Source organism: Sorex fumeus, unplaced genomic scaffold, assembly GCF_029834395.1.
Source record: "Sorex fumeus unplaced genomic scaffold, SorFum_2.1 ptg000155l, whole genome shotgun sequence".
NCBI lineage: Eukaryota > Metazoa > Chordata > Mammalia > Eulipotyphla > Soricidae > Sorex > Sorex fumeus.
Genome location: NW_026606212.1, coordinates 2,371,560 through 2,393,913, shown reverse-complemented (window position 1 = coordinate 2,393,913; position 22,354 = coordinate 2,371,560). Strand labels below are relative to the sequence as shown.

At 63.0% G+C, this 22,354-nt stretch overlaps 1 protein-coding gene across 3 annotated transcripts in view; it reads right to left on the bottom strand.

Annotated features, from left to right (window-relative positions):
* Window positions 1-535: 535 nt before the first annotated feature.
* CUX2 (cut like homeobox 2) overlaps window positions 536-22,354 on the bottom strand; it is a 169,887-nt gene continuing 148,068 nt past the window's right edge. For 2 of the 3 annotated variants that reach the window (XM_056107231.1, XM_056107232.1), the window contains exons 6-22: window positions 21,602-21,725; window positions 20,599-20,675; window positions 20,188-20,254; window positions 19,551-19,599; window positions 16,544-16,648; window positions 14,290-14,481; window positions 14,158-14,216; window positions 13,796-13,844; window positions 13,620-13,719; window positions 12,420-13,082; window positions 12,063-12,164; window positions 9,480-10,261; window positions 8,925-9,084; window positions 8,019-8,270; window positions 6,508-6,696; window positions 5,083-5,356; window positions 536-3,048 (exon numbers count right to left, since the gene is read on the bottom strand). In XM_056107231.1, the coding sequence (XP_055963206.1) occupies window positions 2,349-3,048; window positions 5,083-5,356; window positions 6,508-6,696; window positions 8,019-8,270; window positions 8,925-9,084; window positions 9,480-10,261; window positions 12,063-12,164; window positions 12,420-13,082; window positions 13,620-13,719; window positions 13,796-13,844; window positions 14,158-14,216; window positions 14,290-14,481; window positions 16,544-16,648; window positions 19,551-19,599; window positions 20,188-20,254; window positions 20,599-20,675; window positions 21,602-21,725 (3,944 nt within the window). In that variant the 3' untranslated portion in view covers window positions 536-2,348. The remainder of the gene's footprint in view (window positions 3,049-5,082; window positions 5,357-6,507; window positions 6,697-8,018; window positions 8,271-8,924; window positions 9,085-9,479; window positions 10,262-12,062; window positions 12,165-12,419; window positions 13,083-13,619; window positions 13,720-13,795; window positions 13,845-14,157; window positions 14,217-14,289; window positions 14,482-16,543; window positions 16,649-19,550; window positions 19,600-20,187; window positions 20,255-20,598; window positions 20,676-21,601; window positions 21,726-22,354) is intronic. The other variant, XM_056107233.1, reaches the window with a different exon arrangement.

Here is a 22,354-nt window from a genome sequence, read left to right as displayed (position 1 = left end):
GCGCCGGGGGCCCCCCTGGACTCTCACGGCACAGCCCACTAAGACAAAACCTCCCTCCCGCGACCCAGAGGGCTCCTGGCAGCGTGGTGCCCCGGAAATGTTGTTACTTTCCCCGCCCCCAGCTACACCCCACTCTCTCCCAGTGACCTTCCCAGCTGGCTGAGCTCCCCCACTTTACAGATGAGGAAACTGAGGCTCTCACCACCCAGAGGCTGCCCTCGCCTCTTCTGCATCTACCGAGAATGCAGTAAGCAAACTAGCAGCCACCCCAGCTTCCTGTGTGCGGGTCCCAGAGAAGCAGTGCGGGGTGGGACCAGCCCAGGTGCCTCCAGGCCGGGCGGGTAGGTGGGCCACGGTCACGGAGCATTTCCGGGCAGGCCACTCTGTTTCCCGGAGATACCAGGCGACACGGGGTCTTTCCACCCCAACTTTCCTGAAAATGCCCGTGTGAGGCATTTTCCGAGGACCTGGCCCCCGACCCGCCCACCCGGTTTGCACCCCCAGCTCCAGAACAAAGCCAAAGGACTCTCGGACATTATTATACAATTCTGTATTGAGTGACGCATTTACAGAACGTGTCCTTTTTTGTTTGTTTTGTTTCTTTTAATTTTAAACAAAGTTCATCAATCTCTCATAGAAACGGCGTGGTGGGCGGGTGTAGCCGGGCTCACGGCTACGCTCTCCGGAGCGCAACAGGACCGAGACCTTTTGCTTGTGTGGGTCCCGGCACACACGGGCCAGCTCGAGCTCTCCAGGAGGCCCGTGGCCTGCAGCTCCCACAGTAAATAGTGGCGCGTCCCCTCGCCCCACCCCCTCCCCGGGCTGTCTCTGCAACGGGGTGGCTCAGAGGACTCCCGTGTTCCAGACTGGCTTACTCTGAAAATTGGTCACTGTTTCCTAATGTCAGAATATAAAAATACCTTCCTCTGGATAAAAACGGAGACAGTGGAAAACCGTGTCAGTGCAGAGCCCGGGGCGCGGCGAGGCCTGCTTGCAGCTCAGAGGGTCCGTTGGGGTGGCGGGTGGGCAGGATGCGGCCGCCCCTAGCAGGGAGAGCAGAAATTTTCTGAGTGGCCCTCGGTCGCCCCCTTCTGGCCACTGGGCTTCGTTCTCCTGATTTCAAAATGTTCACGGCAGCTCGGAACCAAGGCCAGCCGTCTCTCCCCCTGGTCCCGCGGACACCCATGACGGTCGCCCACGGTTGATGGAATTCAGCCGGGGCGTCGCCTAACTCAGCCTTTCCTCGGGGAGTTTGGAAGAGAAAACGGAGACCCCAATAACCAACAGAGTGGTCCGTTCCATCTCATCTGGGCATCTCCCCCCACCGGGAAGCTGGCAGGGGAGTCGAGTCCGCGTGTGGAAGGCAGGTGAGAGGGGAGATTCGTGCAGTGAGCCGTCTCGCTCTGCCCTGCGTGGCTCGTGGTGGTAGGGACCTTCCAGAAAACAGCACCAGGGTCTGCGTGGGAGGGGTGGCGGCGAGACAGGAGCTTTGGCGTCCAGGCGGGCGGCCCTGCCGTCGGGCGCCGGGCGGGATGACCACGACTGCTTTGTGAAGCCCACGGAGAGGAAGACAGGCCCTGGCCTTGCGAAGACCCCAAGTGCCCCCCAAGCCCCCACGCCTGGAAACACACATCAGACACGTCGTGGCCAGGGGTCTGCATGGTGGCATGGTGACGAGGATGGGACGCTGGGCACGGCCCACTTGGCTACGGCCTGACCCCCGGGCACGGAGGTTTTCATTTAGAGTCTTTCGGACTTGGTCTTTTCAGCACGGTGGGTTTCTGGAAGGGCAGGAGCGAGGCGCTGTGTCTCACAGACAGACACGGGAGGGGACAAAAACACTGCAGTTCAAAGGTCATCTACATTTTGGTCAATCTTAGAGTGTTTCGTGATGGCTTTGAGCAATTGTCTTCTTTTAATCTCATCTAGTGGCAAAAAAACAAAACAAAACAAAAACACGACACAACTTCAGCGGGCCCTTGGCGACAGTTGTGACGACATCCTGATTTTATAACTCTCTGTAATATCAAAACCACGGCGGTGGGGGATAGATTCCAAAGGATCCTTTATTAAAATATCTAAAAGAAGTCTATAAATATTTCGATTTTTTTTTCTTTTCTAAAAGAGTTTGGAGTTTTCAGGTGAGAACGTGGCGCCACTCGGCTTCTGTCTCCTGCAGAGGCCGCGGAAGGTGGAGAAGCAGGTGCCCGGGTGCCCGGTGCGGGGAGCAACGGGGGGCTGGCTGGGCCACGCCCCCTCACCACAACCTTAGGAAGTAGGATCAAGCCAGGAACCGGGAAGGGCGTCACGCGAGGGCCGCCTTGGGGGGCCCCCGCCCGTCCCCACCCTCAGAACTCCCACTCCAGGCCTTCGTCCCGGTTGGCCGCCCGCTCCAGCCGGTAGATGATGCTGTTCAGGTTGGCCATCTTCTCGTGGCGCCGCTGCAAACTGGGGTTCACCTTGGCGCTGGGGTGCAGGGCCCCGGCCGAGTCGGCGGCGGGGCTGGTACTCGGCACTGTGGTGGGGGGCGCGCCGGGCGGGCAGGGGGAGAGGGGGCCGGAGGAGGAGGGCGTGGGGGACGCGGAGGGCGAGTCCCGTGGTGCAGGGCTTTGGCGGGAGGCCTCGGGGCCTGGTGGGCACCCCGGTGGGTCCGGGTGGGGTGGGCCCTCACCCTCTGGGTGCCCCGCAGCGGCTGTGGGGGGTCCGTCGTTGCCCGGCGGGTCGCAAGGCGTCTCCCAGGGGGAGCTCTGGCTGTGGAGGGCCTCCCCGGGGTCCCGGCAGCCCTGATCCGTGGGGTCCTCGTCTGCCTCCTCCAGCTTGACCCTGACGGCGGCACCCTGGCCTGGGGGTGCGGTGCGCCCCGCGGGACCCTCCGGCAGCTCCAGCTCCTTCCCCGAGGGCTTCTGCTCCTCGGGCTCCGAGTCGGGGCTCTTTGGGGTGGGGTCCGGGTGGGAATGGCCAGGCGGAAGGACGCCGGGGCCTCCACTCGGGTCCAGGTCTGGCTCGTCCGGGCTCCCCTCCACCAACATCTCCCGGCGCATCCGGGACCTGGGGCAGAGACGGCCAGGTGAGCGATGGCGGGGACCCCCTCCCAGGGTGCCGAGGCCCTCAGCCACTTCCCATGGGCACGTTCCCATAACAGGCCCTTTGCACAGCCGTGGGCTGCCCAACCACACGGCGTGCCAGACAGAGCTGGCTGGGCTCAGGACCCCCGAGGTGGGCCTGAGAATCCTCGACCTGATGGGTCTGAGTGGGTGGGATTCACCAGGGTCCCAAACAGCCAGAGTGGCTTCTGCCTTTTCTCCCCATGGACATTCTGAACCATGCACTTGGCCTGCCTTCTCTGTCCTGTGTGGGGCCGGAACCCAGGGCTACACACAGGCCAGGCCAAGTGCGTCCCTGCTGGGGCAGTTCCAAGTCAGACCTGGCCGGACCCGACCCACATCTCTCCTGGACAGACCCACAAACAGTGACACAGAGAGGAGAGGGTGTCTGGGTTCCTGGCCAGGGCCCGGGTCAGAGGGAAGGGGTGGCCCGTGGCTCAGAGAGGCTGAATGGCCCGTCTGGGACCCAAACTAGAGCTGCAGCCTCTGCCCACAGGCAGCAAGAGAGAAGGAGGCGCCGAGGGACAGACAGACGGGTGGACACGGAGTCAGTGTCAGGCATCTTGTTCTGCTCCGGGGCCAACGCTTGGCTCCCTGCAACCCCAGCCTCACCCCTGGGATGTGTGGGGGGGGGTCCCTGCACAGCCCCCCCAGGGTCACTCCTGTCTGGGACCCGGGGTCAGAGGTGCTTGTGTGGGGGACACCTTGGGGTCACGCACGCCTTCGAGTGAACCGGGCCTCTCCCCACCAGAGGCCCCAGCGACCACCAAGGCCAACAGCGAGGTCTTCCTTTTTTCTCAAATACGCCGTTACTGCTTTGGTCAGGCTCACAAGGCCAGTGCTGATGCCTCAGCAGGAAGCCCACTCTACGGTGACCTTCGCTGCTGGCCTCCAGGGCTCGCGTTTGTCTTCTCTGGGCCGGCACAGAGCAGGCTCTTTGCTGACCATACGAAGCCCTCTGCGGACTGTGTTTCTGCTGAGGTGCGAGCTCCTGCTCGGCCTTCAGAACCGGGCGCACAGGGCCCTCTCCTGCCTCTCCCTCGGCGCTGTGTGCCCGGGGTCCTGGATGTGGCATGGCCCGTAATTCCTGAGCACCCAGAGAACTTGGCTCTCACCCCACAAGCTTGCTGCAGGAGCATGCTGGCTACTAATGGTGTGTCCAGCTCCCACAGAGAAGCCAAGGGAGAGGGTCTCCCAGCTGTCCCGGTAAGGAGGAGGGACAGGGCCTCTGCCACCTGTCCCCGGGGAGGCCCAGAGCTGAGAGCCCAAGCTAGGCCCGAGGTGTGCTGTCGCTGGGTGCTCTCAGGCCCTGGGCCACACTGGGAGGCCGGGGGATCCCAAGGACACGAGGGAAGAGGCTCGGGGTGCCCCTGGGTGTGCACAGGCTGCTCTGTCCCCCCACCCAGACTCCTGAGTGCCCCCCCGACCACGGTGTGGTGGATGGTCTCTCCAGCACCAGACACGTCCTGTCCATGAAACTGGCCACCTGGAAGATGACCCGAGAGCCCAGAGGGCGCAGTGGCCACTACAGTGAGTCCATGCCCAGAGCCTGCCCTGAGCTCCGGACCACAGACAGACACGGGGGGAGGCCAGACACAGACACGTCAGCCCATCCCGGGCAGCCTGGCGGGGACCAGATGTCTCCTTTGTCCTCAGGAGCCCCAGACGTGGGTTCTTTAACTGAGGGTCCACATCATGAGAAGGGCAGTGGTCACTTGGAGGCCAACGCTCCCACACCTTGTGCTGGCTGTCTCTGGCCAGAGGAATGTTCTGGATAACTCTACGGAGCAGAATCCACCAATTCCCTCTGTGACTCGGGGAGGCACAGAAGGCAGCCCCCGGTGTCCCGGCCGGAAGGGGCACCAGGACGCGCGTCCCTTTTCGCTCCCATTCTAAATCCCAACAGCCCCTGCTTTCCGTCTCGCCTCTTCCGAGGGCCCTGCGAGCAGGGCTGAGCCCGGGACCCCCTGCAGCTCACCTGTAGTTGTGGAACCAGTTGATGACCGTGTTGGTCTTGAGGTTGAGCTGGAAGGAGAGGAGCTCGATGGTCTGCTGCGAGGGGTAGGGCTCCAGCTGGTACGCCTTCCGCAGCGCCTCCTTCTCCTCGGGCGCCAGCACCACGCGCGGCTTCTTGATCTGCAGCAGGCTCAGGTCCTGCGGCTGCAGGCAGGGGCTGGGGCACTCGGAGCGGGCGGCCGGGGACTCGCTGTCCGAGCCAGTGCTGATGAGGCCGTACCTGCGCTTCAGGTAGGCTGGGGTGGGCGGGGACGGGGCTGAGGGCCAGGCGGGCGGCCGCTCCCCGCCCACCCCCTCTCGCTGTCACACGCAGCCTCCCACTGCAGATGGGCTGAGACCTGCCCGGAAGCCTGAGCCCGGGAGCCTGTGACCCCCGATTGAGCCCTGAAAGCCCGTGGCCGTGATGCCAGCAGCAGCTGTGTCCACTTCTGAAGTCTGGGCATTAGCACCTCTGGGCTTAGGAGGGGCCTGGCCACATTCTCTAGTGCCACTGAGCGTCACTGCACTGGAGTCGGCAGCTCATTAACCTGAGCGGCCAGGAACTGCGGGGCATGGGACAGTGACAGCGAGCCCCTTCAGAACCCAGATCTGGGGAGGCGGGAGCCTCTTCCTGCCCGGCGCCCCTGGATCTTTCTAACATCCCGCTCAGGCGGGTCTCAAGATGGACCAGGTCCGATCCCGTGACTGCGGCCCCCCGCCTTGTCTGTTTCAGAGTGTTACTATAAGCCTCAGCGGCAGAATGAAGCCCAGAGAGGGGCAGGCGCTTGCCCAGAGCCACACAGATGGGACGGGCAGGCCAAAGTTCCTGGCTATGGAGCTGTCGTCCGACAGCCCTTCAGCACCTTCAGCCTTGGTACCCGGTGTGCCACCGTTCAACTCCGAGCTCATCTTCTCAAATGACCCCGCACCCCTAATGCCCAGGAGTGCCGCCTTGGCCAGGCTCCACACCTGCCCGCCTTCCCGCTGGGTGCAGAAAGACAGAAAAGTGTATGAGGCCGCGGAGGTGTCTGCCCCTCCCGCCCCCAGCGGCCACTTCCCGTTTGCTGCTTCTGGGCTCTGCTTGGTTCTGGAGATGCCAAAACAGGCTAAGGGCGGTCTCTGCAGGGGGTGGGGGTGGGGACGGGGGGAGCCAGAGCACTGGGGTTGCGGGGACTCTGGATAGCCAGGTCTGTGGGAGGCAGAGGGCAGGGGTGGCTGGGACGCTTTCCTGTTTTGTTTGGGCCACATTCCGCGGTGCTCAGGGGCTCCTGGCCGAGCTCAGCAGTGCTCCCTGGCAGCATCGGGGAGCTCCTGTGTGGTGGTGGGGGGGCTTGGCCTGCTTTCTGGGCCGCTTCCAGCTGTGGTGTGCAGCTGAGCCCCGACCGCAGCCCGCTCCGCCCGGCCTCACCTTTCTTCTCCAGCTTCTTCATGTCCCTCAGCTTGTCCACGTTGTGTGGGTCGCTGAGCCACAGCTGCATGCGGACGAAGGGCTCCCGGCCCTTCAGGCTCAGCTTGTGCCAGGGCTTGGGCCGGGACAGCAGGTCGGACACGGAGCCCTGCGTCAGGCCCAGGATGCTCTCCCCAAACAGCCGCTGCCCTGGGGACGGGGAGGGCGCGGTCTGTCACCCCCCGGCTGGCGGGCGGGGAAGGGGAGCCGGGTGCCTCCACGGGCCCAGGGTGCTGACCCCCAACCCCCACGGCCCTCGAAACTTGAGGCTCTTCTCTCTGAAGGGGCCCTTGGGATACCGGCAAACTTCAGCTGTGTCCTGTTGGGCACTTTGCACCGGAAATGCCAGTGCCTGGATTCCAGCGCTCAAGGTTTGCCCCAGGGCACCCTTCCTGGGGAGGAACTAAGACGGGCCAACACAAAGTGGGAAACCCTAACTGCCCATTGAGGGGGTCACACTTAGTGGGGGGGCACTCAAGGCCTGCAGCCCTGCCACAGTGAGACAGGGAGTGTCCTGATCCAGCCCACAGTGGCCACCTTTCCCGAGGGGCCCCTCCCAGGGGTGCGTGGCCAGTGTGAGGTGTGAGGTTTGGGCCCTGAGCACGTGGGCTGGGACCAAACTCAGGGCCTTGGGCCTAGAAGGCGCTCGCCATCTCTGCCCAGCAGGGGATGAGAGACAGGAAGTTAGGGGACAGCATGTGTGTGGCTCCATGCACGCAGCAAAAAAGAACCGCAGACAAGGTGGACGGGTGATGGCGAGTGAGTGGGTCCATTTCTGTCGGAGAAGCCCAGCCTCCTGCATGCCCAGGCTGGCCCTGAACTGTCTGGCCCCAGGCTGTTTCCTCTTTAGCGTCAATTTTTTCTGTGCCGTTTCTTTCTTTCTTTTTTCTTCACTTTTTGGGTCACACTTGGTGATGCCCAGAGGTTACTCCTGGCTCTGCACCCAGGAATTACTCCTGATGGTGCTCAGGGGACCATATGGGATGCTGGGAATCGAACCCGGGACGGTCGCGCGCAAGGCAAACACACTACCTGCTGTCCTATCGCTCCAGCCCCTGTGCTATTCATTTTTACTTTGTTTTAGGGCCACAACTGGTGGTGCTCAGGGCTCACTCCTGGCTGGCTCAGGGGACTCTATGCGGTGCCAAGGATGCCAGGCAGCCGCCCTCTGCGCTGTGCTATTGTTCCAGGACAGGTTTTTAAACAATAAACCTCTTTTCATATTGGAAGCATCATGAAAAACTGGGTGTCTGTGTCCCGCACCCCCTGGGGATCAGAGGGGTCCGTGGGCCCCTGTGCCCCAGCAGAGCTGTCTCAGCGAGCTTGGCTCCCAGACATCCTTTGGAAGGTGACTGGGAAAGCCGAGGTCCCAGCTGCCCAGCACGCACCCCTGGGCCCTCTTTGGGTGCAGGGCCCCGGCTCACTGACGCCCCTCCAGGGCCCGAGGAGGCGCACGCATGAGCCCCGCGTACCTAGGTTGTTGTCTGTGAGGACCTCCTTGACCCTCTTGGTGATGGAGTACGTGTCCAGCTCGGGGGACATGGCCACCATCTCCTGGATGCCGCCTGAAGCCTGGCCGCCCGAGGGCGTCTTCCCGCCGAGTGAGGGCTGCTGGTTCTCCTTGCTGCTCTCCAGGGCCAGGCTCAGGGGCTCCTGGGAGCTCTTCTCGGGCTCCGGGGGGCTCGGCGGAGGGGATGGTGACGACCTGGGCTCGGCAGGACTGGCTGTGGGCCAGAGAAGGGCAAGGGTCATGGCCCTCGGGCCAGACACGGTATGGAGGGGCCTGGCCCTGGCCCCGTGCATCTCCCCCGTGCGTCCCAGCTGCGCCCACGCCTCCCCGTCTATTCGGATGCTGTGATGCAGACGTGAAACTAGATCCAGGCGTGTGGGGCCACGGCGCTTGCACCCACAGTGGCGGGCCGGGCTCCCGACTTCCCCTGCATGCGGGGGTCCGCGGCCTGAGCATGACTGGGAACCGCAGCTGCCCAGTGGCCAGAACCATCCCCTTGGGAGAATGCTTCGTTCCTGCCACCTGCTTTGGTCCCATCTGTAGGTGCCCCGCTTTGGAGTAGGTAAACTGAGGCTCAGGGAGACCCTTGGTACTCGTCTGTGTCTGTCTCTGGTTACAGGGGGCTCACACGCCCTGTTCTTGAAGCTCCCTCAAGCCAGGCAGGGGTCCCCACATCACTGGGGGGTCCTGGGAGACACCCTCCCACCCGGACTCTGCGGCTCTGCATCGTGAGCCTCAGTGGCGCACCCAGACCCTCTGAGCCAGGCACACAGGAAGCCAGGGAGCAGCGGGGGTGGGACTTCCTGCTCTGCCTCGAGGCTGCCCGGGGACCGTGGGGACCGTGCCCGTCACAGGGCGCTGCACTCACCGTGGGAGGCACTGGGCTGCGGGCCGGCGGGCGGACCCAGCTGGTCCGAGAGCCACAGCTGCATGCGGATGAAGGGCTCCCGCCCCTTCTGCGTCAGCTTGCTCCAGGGTTTGGGCCGCGACAACATGTCGCTCACACTGCCCTGGGACAGGCCCAGCACCTGTGCAGGAGGGGTGTCAGCAGGCCCGGGTGACCCGCCACACCATAACCCTGTGCTTTCAGACTCTCAGAAACCACCTCCTCCAGGAAGGCTTCCTGGGTTGCTCGCTTAGGTCATTCTCTCTCCCCTGTGTCTGTAGCCTGGCTGCTCCCCTGCCAAGGGGAGAGCCCTGAGGCCTGGCTGGCAGGGCTGGACTTCCTTCAGGGTGGCTGGTCCATGGGAGGGAGGGAGGACCCTGGAGTCGGGGAGGGGTGGGGCTATTTCGAAAGCCTTTCCCGGGGCCAGGCAGACCTGTGCTGAAACGCCGCCCTGGGCCTGTGCTTGGCTCTGGGCTTCCTTCTGCACCCTGGACGCTGGGCTGGGCCCCCCGCGGGTGGCAGGCCGCAGCCGCTCACCTTCTCCCCGAAGATCCTCTGGCAGATGCCGTTCTTGGCGAGCTTCTCCTTGACCTGGCGCGTCAGCTCCTGCGTGTCCACCTCACGGTACATGTACAGCTCGTACTGCTCAGGGGTCAGCGGGGGCACGGTGGGCTTCAGCGAGCGCGGCACGTAGGCCGGGAAGTAGGTCAGCCTCCCGCTGCCCGCCTCGGGGCCGCCCCCCTCCGACTTGAGCTCAGTCACCCGGGAGGGCTCGTCCTCTGGGGCCTCGTCCTCGGGGGCGGCGGCGGGGGCCTCGTCCCCCCGGGTCCAGGCACGCCCGCCAGGCTGGCCGGAGTAGCCCGAGGAGGAGGAGGAGAGCGAGGGCGACACGGAGGCGTAGGGTCGGCTGAGCAGGCCGCGGTCCGAGGCCCAGTGGTGTTCAAAGTAGCCGGCGTCGCCAATCTCCGACTTGACCTTGCGGATGATGCTCTGCACGAAGGCGGCGGGCGAGAGCACAGGGAGGGGCGTCTGCGTGGCGCTGCTGCTGGTGCTCCCGCCACCCCCTGGGCCACCGTCCTCCTGCTTGACATGGGCTGGGGTCCCGTTTTGGCCGGCGGCTGCCAGCGTGGGCCGCTCCGGGGGAGACGGGGGCACAGAGCGGCCCCGGGGAGCTGCCTCCATCTCTAGCAGGGCCTGTTGCTGGGCCTGCATTTCACGGCGGGCCTGTTCCAGAATGTTCTTGATGGCATCTTCCGAGGTGCTGGCAGACGCTGAGCCATTGGCCATGCTCAAGGGGGCCGATGGGTTCTTGGGCTCACCTGCAAGGAGGGGCAGAGAGGTCCAGTGTCAGGGCACGGTCCAAAAAGCAAAGATGATAGGGGCACCGCAAAACATGAGAGGTCACACCCGCCCACAACATGGTGGGTGGTTGTCATCACCACCAGGGAACAGCCACACAACGCACGGAACTGCCAGCAGCCGAAGAGATTCAGGTTCTTCCAGCTCTGTGCTCTAATGCACATGTGCCGAGATGCCCAGTCCTCTGGACAGGCGGCAATAGCCCAGACCCAGACCGTGGAGTATTACACGGCAGTGTAAAAGGAGGCCCTGGGTCAGACCACCTGCAACTTGAACAATGTGTGAGAAAGGCAAGCCCCAGATGAGTCACGGAGGACCTGCTCCTATAAGAGTTCCTGAACAAGGACCACCAGATGGATATTCCTTTGTGGAAACCATTTGTTCTTACAGGAGGCAGGGGGCTCTCGGGTGACCCCAGAGGGGCTCAGGGAACCATGTGGTCCTGGGAATGGAGCCAGGGTTGGCTGCGTGCAAGGCAAGTCCGCCAACCCCCTCACCAGCTCCCCAGACCCAAAACCTTTCTTGCTAACACGTGGGAAGCACAAGGGCTGCCCAAACAGCGGCTCCCCGTGGCCCGCAGCATCATACTCGCATGGACCTGCCTCTCCCAGCCCAGACACCTCTCAGAACACCAGCACCATCGCTTTTCTGAGGACGATGGCACCCTGGTGGAAGGCACCAGGCACCCAGCCCGGGGCCACACGTGGCACCTGAACCCTCAGCAGTGAGTGAGCAGTTCGAAGGCTGCGGTCCAGGAACAGGACGGGCCAGAACAGGCATGCTGTGAGGGGGAGGGGCAGGTGGGCCCCGTGCCTGAGCCTGCACACCTTTAGGGGCCGTGCCCTGCGCCGCCACTAGGGGGCAGCCGACGCTGCAAAATGGAGCGGGGAGCTGCACCAGCACACAGGACGGGCACGGAGGCTGCAAGGACGTGACTCGGATCCTCCGGACTGGGACAGTCACAGCAGCAGTCATTCATGACACAAACACAGAAGGGGAAGCATTGGAAGGACAGAGGGAGGCACAGAGAGGCCAAGTAACTCGCCCCAGGCCACAAAGCCCGTAAGTAGCAGAGTCTGGGTTGGTGGCCAGGCTAGTTGGGCTCCACACACGTAGGTAATTACGTGAGGGCCAAGGAAGGGGCATCCAATCCGACTGGATGGGGCTGAGGGCTTCCTGGAAGAGGTGATTCCTAAGTGAGGTGCAAAGTGGGACCAGGTGAGAGGTTTCTGGGGGGAGGGGTACCAGGGCCCAGGAGGAGGAGTCCACGTGACGCGACACCCCGTGGAGGGTGGGGGGTGCACAGACTCATCAGCTGTAGGCTTCCTTGGGCACATGGAGCTCCCCAGAGCACACGCAAGGCTGCTGGACCTCGCAGACCTCAGGGTGCAGCCATCCCGGTACCCTGTGACCTCATGGAACTGCCCCGAAAAGGTGGCGCCAACATGAGTCCAGCATCCCAGAAATGTGGGGCGACTCGTTCAGTGGTCCAGACACCATGGTCCCTGTCTGTAGGAGGAGGTTCCTCTGTCTGTGGGGGGGAGGTTCCCTTGTCTATGGGGGGAGGTTCCCTTGTCTATGAGAGGAGGCCCCCCTGTCTGTGGGGGGAGGTCCCTGTTCCTGGGGCATTTGCCTGGTCATGTCGCTGAAATGCCGGTGCTGTGGCCGGTGCCTCTGGAAGTCTGGCTCTGGCATCTGCAGACGAGGTCCCGTGTGGCTGCAGGGTGGGTGTGGGGCAGAGGGAGCCCCAGCCACACTCACCCCCTCTCTGCGACTCGATCTCCTTCTTGGCCTGCTCCAGGATGCTCTTGATGGCGTCATCCGAGCCGGTCTCGGGTGTGCGGATTCGGGGGGTGATGCTGCCTGGGGAGGCAAGGAAGGCGTCAGTCACGGCGGCCTGCAGGTCGGACCCCGAGAGAGAGGTCATGGGACAAACCACACGGTGACCACAGGGCCGGGATCAGGGCAAGATCTCACGGAGCAGGCCGCCTGGGGCTCCCCTCGGGGGCTGGTGAGGTCAGAGCCCGGCCCCTCCTGGGGCTCCACAGGGCGATCAGGCACTGAGGCCATCAGACGGGTAAACTGAGGCACAGCTGTGGGCCGCCCCGGGCTGCTCACCTCGCTGCCGCACCTGGATGGTCCTCAGTGCCAGCACGTTCTGCTCGTCGGCCAGGAACTGGCGCATCTTGATGAAGGGCTCCTTGCCCTTCACCGTCAGCTTGCGCCAGGGCTTGGGCCGCGCCAGGATCTCGCTGACGGAGCCCTGGGACAGCCCCAGCACGTAGTGGCCGAACACGCGCTGCCCGATGTTGTGCTTCAGCAGCTGCTCTTTTACCTGGAAGGCGATCTCGGCCGTGTCCAGCTGCTCCTCGTCTGCCCCGGGGCCCGCCGGCCCCCCACCGCTGCCCTCCGCCAGCTCGGGGCCCCCCGGGGGCTCGGGGCCAGGTGCGGGGGTGGCAGGGGCTGTGGGGGGCTTGGCGCCGTAGAAGGTGGAGGGGAACACCAGCAGGCCGCCTGCCTCCCCCTTGAAGGCGGCCGGGGCCACCAAGTGCTTGGGGAGCAGCGTGTCCCCCGCCAGCCTCTCCCCCGGGGCCAGGCTGGGGAAGGGGGACAGCGAGAAAGTCCGGGGGCCGTCGGGTCCCAGGCCCGGGCCCAGCAGGGGCTGCCCGGGGGAAAGGGGGTCTTCAGGCCCCGGGGGCGGCGGGAGCTGCGGAGGGGACGGGAAGGGCTGCTCCGGGCCCAGCGAGTCCTTGAGGGGCTCGTCCTCTGCAGGGTCCTCCTCTAGAGCGTGGAGACGGACAGGTGGACGGAACGAGGGGGAGGAGAGACAGGGTGCAAGGGACACACAAACGGGGACAGCGAGAGGGAAAAGAGGAAGAAAGAAAGGAGAGAGGGAGAGAGAGAGAGAGACAGCAACAGACACAGGAGGGGCCGGGATGTGGGGCAGGGTAGGGAGCACTATAGGGCTCAGCAGGAAGAAGCCCCCCACACAGGTGCTTTTTCTCCCCGCCCCCAAATCCTCATCCCTCAGGTCTGGCCTGAGAGCCGGTTCTGAGGGGCCCCTGTCCGGGGTGGTCAGATTGGTCCGCACCCCAGTGGCCTGCCCACTTCCTGGGCAGCACCCACCCAGGCACCCCATGTTTCACCGGCACAGCACAGCCCCCCTCAGCCCCCTAGGGGGGGAGAGGGGGCACAGCCCACGGCGAGGACACGGTGGCCCTGCCGGTGTCTGTGGGTGAGGGGGAGGCTCCCCTGCACACCAGCGCCCCCCTTATTCAGCCCTCCTGCTCGCGCTGGCCCCCCGAGCATCCCCCCTACCTGGGCTGGCCAGGAGCCCCGGCTTCTCGAGCAGGAACTTCTGCGCGGGGAAGAAGGCCTCCTTCGCCAGGAGCAGCGAGTCCTCGGGCTTGGTCATGCTCTGGGGGGATGAGACGGGGAGCTAGCGGGGGCTCCAGGCCAGGGTCCCCACGGGGACAGGAGCGGGGGGCACTCACCGGGGGGAGGGTGCACGTGCTGGAGGCCAGCTTCATGGCTTTCAGGATGCTGCCGGGGAAAGCAGGACCATGTGAGCCGGCGCCAGGTCCCAGCGGGCGGCACGCAGGAACGACTTATCTGGTGGACAGGAAGGACCCCCCACCCTGACCCCCAAGTAACACCAGGCTCGTTGTCATAGCGGCTGAAGGCAGCGGGCTGGGAACTGGGTATCCTGAGTGTGGGACCCGGGTTTGTCTGATCTATGTCCCCTGACATCCAGGGTCCCCGGTGCCTTCTGCCACAGGCTACCCTAGTGGGGGTCCCAGCACATAGGGGGAGATACGCAGAGCAGAGGGGGGCTGTGGGGGGCCGTCCCGCATACCTCAATTCTGTTTTGATCTCTTCGTAGTCAGACTGAGCCTGGAGCTTCTCTTCCAGCTTCTGGAAGAGTCAGAGCACAGGTGAGACTGGCCCGACCTTATGCCCTGGCCCCCGGCCCTGGCCCGGCCCCCACCTCGATGGCCTCGGACTTGGCGGTGAGCTGGCGCTCCAGCTCGGCGATCTGGTTGGCTGACGCCTCCTCCAGCTCCTGCAGTGAGTTCTGCAGGTGCTGGGCGTCCTTCAGCAGACGCACGATCTCACGGTCCTTGGAGGCCAGCGCCGCCTCCAGCCGAGGGCCGGAGCACAGGGCGAAGTTCACCTTGTCCTGGGGACCGAGAGGAGGGTGCTGAGGGGGTGGGTGTAGGGCCCCCTGCCTCGATACCCCCAAGCCAGCGGGAACAGTGTGAGCCGCGTCCCCGCGGGGCCGGTGCTTCCCTTCCTGTTGTGGCCATGGCAGGGGCGCATCCATCGCAGCCTCTCTGCCCGTCAAGCCCCGGAGGGGGAGGGGCGGAGTGTGAGGAACAACGCTGTGGCCTGTGGCGCAAGGAAGACCCCGACTCCCTGTGGGCTTGGGGGCGGGGCAGCAGCCCGGCCAGAGCATGAGTGTCGAGCACGCGTGTTTCAGTGATGAGCTGATGCACCAGGCGGGACCGGGCTGTTGGGTCACAACTGAGATGGGCACTCTGGGGTGGGGGGGCGCCTGTGATCCCACATGGGGTTGGGAATCCAGGCAGGGTCGACTTGTGCAAGGTGAGCACCTGAACCTCTTGTACTATTTCTGTGGTCCCTGAAACATTTCTTTGGAAAGAACAGGAAAAGGGACCAAAGAGCTCGCACAGTGAGGAGGGCACTTGCTCTGCACGTGGCCGACCTGGGTTCGATCCCTGGCACCCCATATGGTCCCCTGGCCCCACCAGGAGTGACCCCTGGGTACAGAGCCAGGAGTAAGGCCCTGAGCCCCGCTGGGTGTAGTTCCGTATCCCCCAAAAAGGACAGAAAAGGAAGTGGTTTATGGGGATCTTGGCAGAGGAACAGCACGGAAGGCTCCTGAATCGGATGTTCCCTCAAACCTCAGGCCATGAGAAGGCACCCCTGGTCCTGGGAGGGCGGGGCGCCTGCCTTGGGAGGGGCCCCGAAGTCAGTTCCAAAGGAATCGAAGAGGGACACCCGGGAGCGCCAGCAAGCCCGGCTGTTCTTCCACGGAGATGAGCGCCAATTCAAACAGGAAGCGGATGCCATTAACACATTAAATTAATTAGCATTGAGCACCACTGTTGTGCTCAGGAAAGATCACCCCCCAAACCAGCCAAGTTCCCCGAGGCTGATTAGCACCAGCATTAGCTGGGTTTCACGGGGGTTAATTAAGAGCCACTGGTGGAATCTCGGGGCGTCCTTGGGAGCTCTCGCCTGTCCCTGTCAGTCTCTGTCAGCAGACACTGGGCACACGGACACTTGCACACTGCCCCTGGGACGCGGACACAGGTGAGACAACACACACGCCTGCCGGAACACGCATCCTGGCACGTGCACACACACAAAAAACTCACAGGCAGCAAGGAACTGTGCAGATGGACACACACACAGACACACGTGTGCTCTAGACACACCCCACACGCCAGCACGGCGGGACGGGGGCCAAATGTTTCCCGCTGAGAGCCAAGATCCCAGGTGGGTGGGCTGCGCAGAATGCTCTCACGCTAACCCTGTGAGGAAGGGCTGACGGATACAAGTGGGGAAACTGAGGCACCGCTAGACTGAGGATCAGTTGCTTCAGATGCGGTCAACATACCTGCACAGCAGCACATGTTCATGGTGACACATGCTGGGTGTGAAGGGAAAGGCAGGGGTGGACATGCAGGGGTGTGTACTGGCGAGAGGAGACCACGGAGGCCGCTCCGGAGCCATGTACCAGGGCTGTGTGGGGTCTGGGGTAGACCCGGGACTTGGGAAGGACCCGTGAAGATCCCCAGGGAAGACGAAGGAGCAACAAGAGGGCAGTGTGCTGGCTAAGACCCCTCAGCAGGAAATCCCCGATGCCTTAGAGGGGCACCAGCGAGGAGGGCGGAGGAAGATATAGTGACTGGTTGGTCTTGCGGGAGCCGCAGAACAAACGACCGTCACAGTCGCCTGTGGCTGGTTGGGAAAGTTCAGTCGAATCCTCTGGGCACATTGAGGGGGCCAGTGTTGACCTCAGATTGGGCACTGTCTCCGTCTGCAGGGATGGAGCCCGCAAGACTGGTGGTCTGGTGGTCGACAGCGACCACTGGTGTCTGTCACCCAAGCTGTGGGGCGGTGCTACCAGCTTTGGCATCCGGCAGAAGGCATGACGCCCACTGGCTCCCAGGGCTGCCAAGGTGTCGCCCACGGGGCCTCCCCACTGTCCTTACCCCGCTGGGTCCCTGCGGGGAGCAGCAGGCCAGGCGGATGGAGCTGTTGACGGAGGCCAGTTGTTCCCGGAGACTCTCCACCTCCCGCTGGGCAGCTTCTGCTCGCTGGGGAGGAGAAGGTGGTGAGTGTGGCCCAGGGGTGCTGCAGAGCCGCTCTGCACCCCGTGTGCCTGCGCCAGGGAGGCAGGGCCCCGCTTTCTGACTGGCCGCAGAGTACGGGGAAGGGCCAAAGCAAGCAGCACCCCAGCCCATGTCTGAGCCGGGAGGACAGCGCCAACTGCTGGGACCTGCACTGGGGCAGGTGGGGGGGTTGTCAGGATGTCACAGCACACCCAGAGGGGCCAGGAGGCAGATGCAGTTTTTTTTTTTGAGGTCACACCCGGCGATGCACAGGGTTCCTCCTGGCTCTACACTCAGAAATTACTCCTGGCAGTGCTCAGGGGACCACACGGGATGCCAGGGACAAAACCCAGGTTGGTCGCCTGCAAGGCAAACGCCCTGTCCACTGTGCTATCGCTCCAGCCCCCAGATTCAGTCTTGATGATGCAGTACGTTTTGCTCACACTTCCGGCCACTTCAGACAGAAAACCTCAGAAGGTCAGATTCAATCCCTGGCCTGCGGGTCATGTGGGTGTCTTCAACGTGGCACCCCAACTCACAAACTGCTGCAGGTGCCCCAAGCAGGCGGCTTCCACTACCTGGGCCTCAGTTTCCTTTTGTGAAAGAGACAATGCAACGTGCTGAAAACCCTCTACACCAGAATTCGACAGGAACTGTGCTGACAGACACGCTGAAGTCTCCCAGAGTGTCTAAGGAGAAAAAGCCTGGAGATGCGGCTGAGCCGGGTTCGAGTCCCAGAGTCACACCGGGAGTGATCTCTGAGCACAGAGCCAGGAGTCTTGCATACCACCGGGTATAGGCCCAAAGCCAAGCAAAAAGAAGCCTGGAAAGCAGCACCAAGGACTGGGGGCCCCGTTGTGTCTGCAGGGGAAGTTGTGCCCCGCGTCCTACTGGCCTGACCATGGGTAGCAAAATTCATCTCCTGGTCTTGGCTCCAGAGGTCAGTGTCCCTCTCTGTCAAAGGGGGATCCTGGGTGCTGGGCACGGAGATGGATGCCATGCCTGAACAGCTGGGCTCTCACCACCAGGGCGGCCAGAGGTGCCCAAGTGCAAGATGGGAAAGCACAAAGGACCACTGGACCCATCTGTGGCTGGCGAGGCCCCCCCTGGACACCATGCCGATTCTGCCAAGGCCGAGGTGACAAAGCACTCGGTTCACGGCACATGACCCGCACCCCCATGGGCACTGGCACCCCCACGGGCACACCTAGTCCTCTGCTGGTATTTGCCGAGTTCTGGAAATGGCTCAGGTCAGTTCGGTTTGGGGTTATGTGGGTTGGGGAGGAAATATTTCATGCTTCTGAGCAAATCTGATGGAAAAGTGGCATCTGGGCTATGCGGAAAGCCCTGGAAACCCACTTTCAGCTTATTAGCTGGTGAGAGCCTGCAAGACGGACTTCCCTGGGGGCGAGTTTCCAGGCCCTGGAGAGCCGGGGTTTAAGATCCTAAATCTCTGGGACCAGAGAGACAGCACAGTGGCACCCCCTATTGTCCCGAGCACAGCCAGGAGTGATCCCTAAGCACACCTCTAGGAGTATGCTTCGGGCAGTGCCAGGTATGACCCCAAATCTAAAACCCAAACAAACAAAAAGACTCCAAGTCTTTTTTCCTGCAGAAAAGGACTTCCGTGCAGAATGTAAAAATGTAAGAAGGTTGGGTCTGCCCTCCTGCTCGCCACGGCCCGGAGAGACATCCCCCGTCTTGGGGGCACCTGCTCCCACGGTCCCTGCAGGGAAAGTGGTGGCTGGAACCGTGTGAGAACACCATTGAGGGGAGTCACCCCCTCTCCCACAGTCTGTAGAGTAGGGGCGAACCCTAGGTGAGGGAGCAGATCGTGTGCCGGGGGGTGTCTGTTCCACACCTTCATGCTGGGGAGCTGGCCTGGATTTTCTTCCCAATAAAACTTCAGACTCCCTCTGCAGCCTACTGGCGGATCTTGTTTTCTTAAAAGCCTCTTGCGGCAGAGATCCCCCATCTCTCTGAGGATGTTTGAGGAGGCCAGCGAGTGTGAAGAAACAAAACCCTGAGGGGGGCAGCCTGGCCACCGAGCCACAGACCCCGGGGTTCCACTTCTGGCAACGTACTTGTGTGAACCGGCTTGTGCGCCTGAGCCATCGGCTGTCACACAGACAGACGCCGCGGACAGAACAGGCCTGCAGACCCACTGTCAGGGGGGCTGGGCAGTGTGTGTGGGGGAGCTGTGGGCTGCGGGAGGGGTGGCCCCGTTCCTCCCCCGATTCTCTTGGACCTCTAGGGTTCATTGTCCTGGGAGGTGGTTCCACCACAGAGCTGCGTGGCTCCAGATATGGAGGGGTTCGGAGACGCCCCCTCAGTGTGGACCAGAGGGTCTCGGCCACCGAGCCAGCGAACAGGACCTCAGATTCTTCCTGCCCAGCTTCTGACAAATTCTATTTCCACGATGGGAGCATATGGGAGGGTGGCAGCAGGAACCCCCTTCCCACCCGGGGGGAGGCCCAAGGACGCACAAGAACCCAAGTGACACAGAGAAGAAGGGCCCAAGAAGGCTGGGTCCAGCGGGCACAGCTGTGTTTAGATGAGGAGGCTGAGGCTGGAGGAGACCCAGGGTGTATGTGTATGTGTGTGTGTGTGTGTGTGTGTGTGTGTGTGTGTGTGGTCCCTATGCCGCCCGGCTCTGGGCATGTGCCCCTGCATTGAGTCTGGCTCAGGGACTCCTGCATTGGACCCCTGTGTCACTGCTGGGCCGAGGATGGGCATGTGGGTTGGATGGTGTTTCCTCACCTGTGCAGGCGGCCCCTCCCTGCTCCCCCCTCTACCCTGACCACAGTGGGGGGTCAGCACCTGTGCCCTGGCCCATGCCCTGCCCCCAGCCCAGCCCCCTGCTGAGGGTGCTCTGTGTTCCTCTCACCTGATTGGCTTTCTCCAGGTTGGTCATGATGAGGCCGACTTCATCTGCCCTGAGACAGAAAGATGAGGCCCTGAGGAGGGTCTGCACGGCACCCCCCAACCCGCCCCAGCACCCCCCAGAGCAGCCGCATTGCAGCACAGCGTGTATGGGTAAGGGGGCAGCGCTGTCCCTTCCAGGCTGTGCCCCCTCCTCTTGCTTTTCTCGGTGCTGCCCTCGGGAGTCCCTTCCTGCTGCAGGACAGGCCCGGATGCCCTCACTCCACCACCCCCAGCCGCCTCCCTGGCCTTGTGCCCACCTGCCTTGCCCAGACCACCAGCACTGAGAGGGTCTCCCCGTGCCAAAAAGTGGGAGTGTGCTTCCACACATGCAGGGCCTCTGCTCAGTGCGCCGTCACCACCACCTGGCACATCCTTCCTGTCATGCTTCTCATGTCAGGTCTCAGTCTGAAGGTCACCTCCACTGGGAAGCCCTCCCTGACTACTCTGAATCACAGTCCCTAATTCTATTGGGAGGGCGGGAGGGAGGGGGCCTGTCCCGGAGATTGAAAGGGAGGAGGCACGTCTGGAGGATTAAAGGGAGGAGGCATGTCTGGGAGGGTCAGAGGGAGGAGGGACACCTCAGCCAGGTGTCTACCTACTTGCTTGCAGCCTCCTCATCGTACTTCCGCCGCAGCTCCAGCAGCTCCGTCTGGGTGGCCTTTAATGCTGGAAAAGCACAAAGTCAGAAAGAGGCGCCGAGACTTTCTCGGGTCTGTCCGATACTGGGGGCAGCCCAGTGAGCAGACGTGGACACCACTGGCCACTCCAGGAGATTGGAGGGGCCCAGCCAGCACTGCAGACAAAGCTGGTTTTCTGAGTGGGGGGGAGCACCCCACTAACTGGGTGGTTTTGGACCCTCAAGCCTCTCCCTGTAGTGTGGTCTCCAGGCACGGGGGCTCAGACTCCCGTGACAGGGATCCCCGCCCCAGACTCCTTCTGTCCATCCTGCTCCTCGGACACCATGGCACTGCCCCATCCACTCCTCCCGGCATGCCAGGCCCGGCACGTACCTGAATGCAGGACCTTGATTTTCTCCTCGGCCTCCCCCAGTCTGGCTGCCAAAGTGATCTGTACTTCCTGAAGGCCCCTGTGGAGAGACTGAGTCTGCTCACGCTCGGGGACCGGGACCCCGACTGCCCCCCAGGCCCCTTGTATGTGGCCACTCCCCACCTGGCTGCCCTCTTCTCTGTGGACTGCGACCTCACACTAAGGCTGGTGGTACTTTCGGGGGGCCTATAGGAACCACCTACCTCTCTGGGCCTCAGTTTCCCCATCTGAAAAGGGGGTTTCCGCTAGAATCGTAGTTGGCGGGAGGTACCCCCAGCAGCTCCTGTCGTTTGTCACCAGGCTGTGCTGGAGGATGTTTGCCCCTGCTGTGGCAGGAGTCTGGGATGCCTTCAGGCCACGTGGGGGGTCACCCGAATAGAGACAGGGGTCCTAGCTGTATGTTAGTGGGGAGTGGGCAGTCTGTCCTCCTGGAGGGCATTTTATTCACTGCAGCGTGTTCCAAGAACACTGCTGACCACTGTCGCTGGTCACCACCATGTGGAAGGGGGTCAGGAAGGAAGGAACAGACAGGTGACTGAAGGAGAATGGAACAAACCCCAGAATCTGAGGCCAGTGGGAGCTGCGTCCCCTGGGAGGTCCCCATGCCCACCATCCTGAAACACAGGAGCCGAGGCGAGGCTGTAAGGTGGATGGTCTTGCTCCATGTGGTAAGACCCCAGCGCCAATGTGGCCATCTGCTGGCCAGCTCGGAGCCTGTGACCAGGTCCCTGGAATCCAGCTATTACTGAGTGTTCAAAAAACCCTTCTGCTTCGGTCTCACTGGCCAGTCTAATACCCTGCCATTACCCCTTTTTTCCAGATGAGGAAACTGAGGCGCAGAGAGGTGATGTGACCTGCCCAACCCTGGCCAGTGGGTTGCTGAGCTGGAGCTCAAAGCCAGGCCTGCAGCTTGTCCCTGACCTACATTCCCAGGGGGTCCCTGAGCCCGTCGCCCTTCCCACTCACTTCTGCTTCTCCACCTCATTTCTCTGCAGCAAAGTCTCTGTCAGGAGGGTTTTGCCGGGAATGCCGGGGAGGCGGCCGCCCTCGGTCAGCGTGGCCCCCGCGGGAGATGTCCCCTCTCTCTGCTCTGCGGGGAAGAAGAGGGAGAAGCAGTCATGGAGGGCCTGACCTCACGACTGGCAGAATGATTGGGTCCCTTGGGGAAGCCCTGGACAGCAGCAGCATGCCAGCCTCCTGTCTCCTTGGCCTCTCCTGCTGCTGTTGGGGCCACCATAGGCCCAGCAGCGTTTCCCAATGGCAGACCACCCCAGTAGTGAGCGGGGTGCCATGTGGTGTCCAGAACTGGAGCTGGGCTGCCCCGGGTTGGGGTGCCTCGTCCTACCTCCCTGGCTCTCTTCTTGGAGTGATGTGACCTCTTAAAGGGTGCGATTCAGAGCCACGATTCCCACAGCAATGCTATGCAATGCCCCTCTCTGTGGGGGTGACTGCTACGTAGACAGACCACGGTGCTGCCCTCAGACCAGGGGTGTCCTCTGGGCTGGCTCTGTCCTCTTGGCCTCGTGTCTTCCTGCAGCTTCCTGTCCTGCTTGCAGCGCAGGTTGGAGCCTCCTTCCTCCCCGGGGCAGGTCACACTCCCCAGATGTGGCGACCACGCCTATTTCCACACATTGGACCATGCCCACCATGGGCTCCTGGGGCGGTGTGGTCATCGGGTCTCATGATTTGGGGTGAGCCCCTGCCTGCTTCCTGTAATTT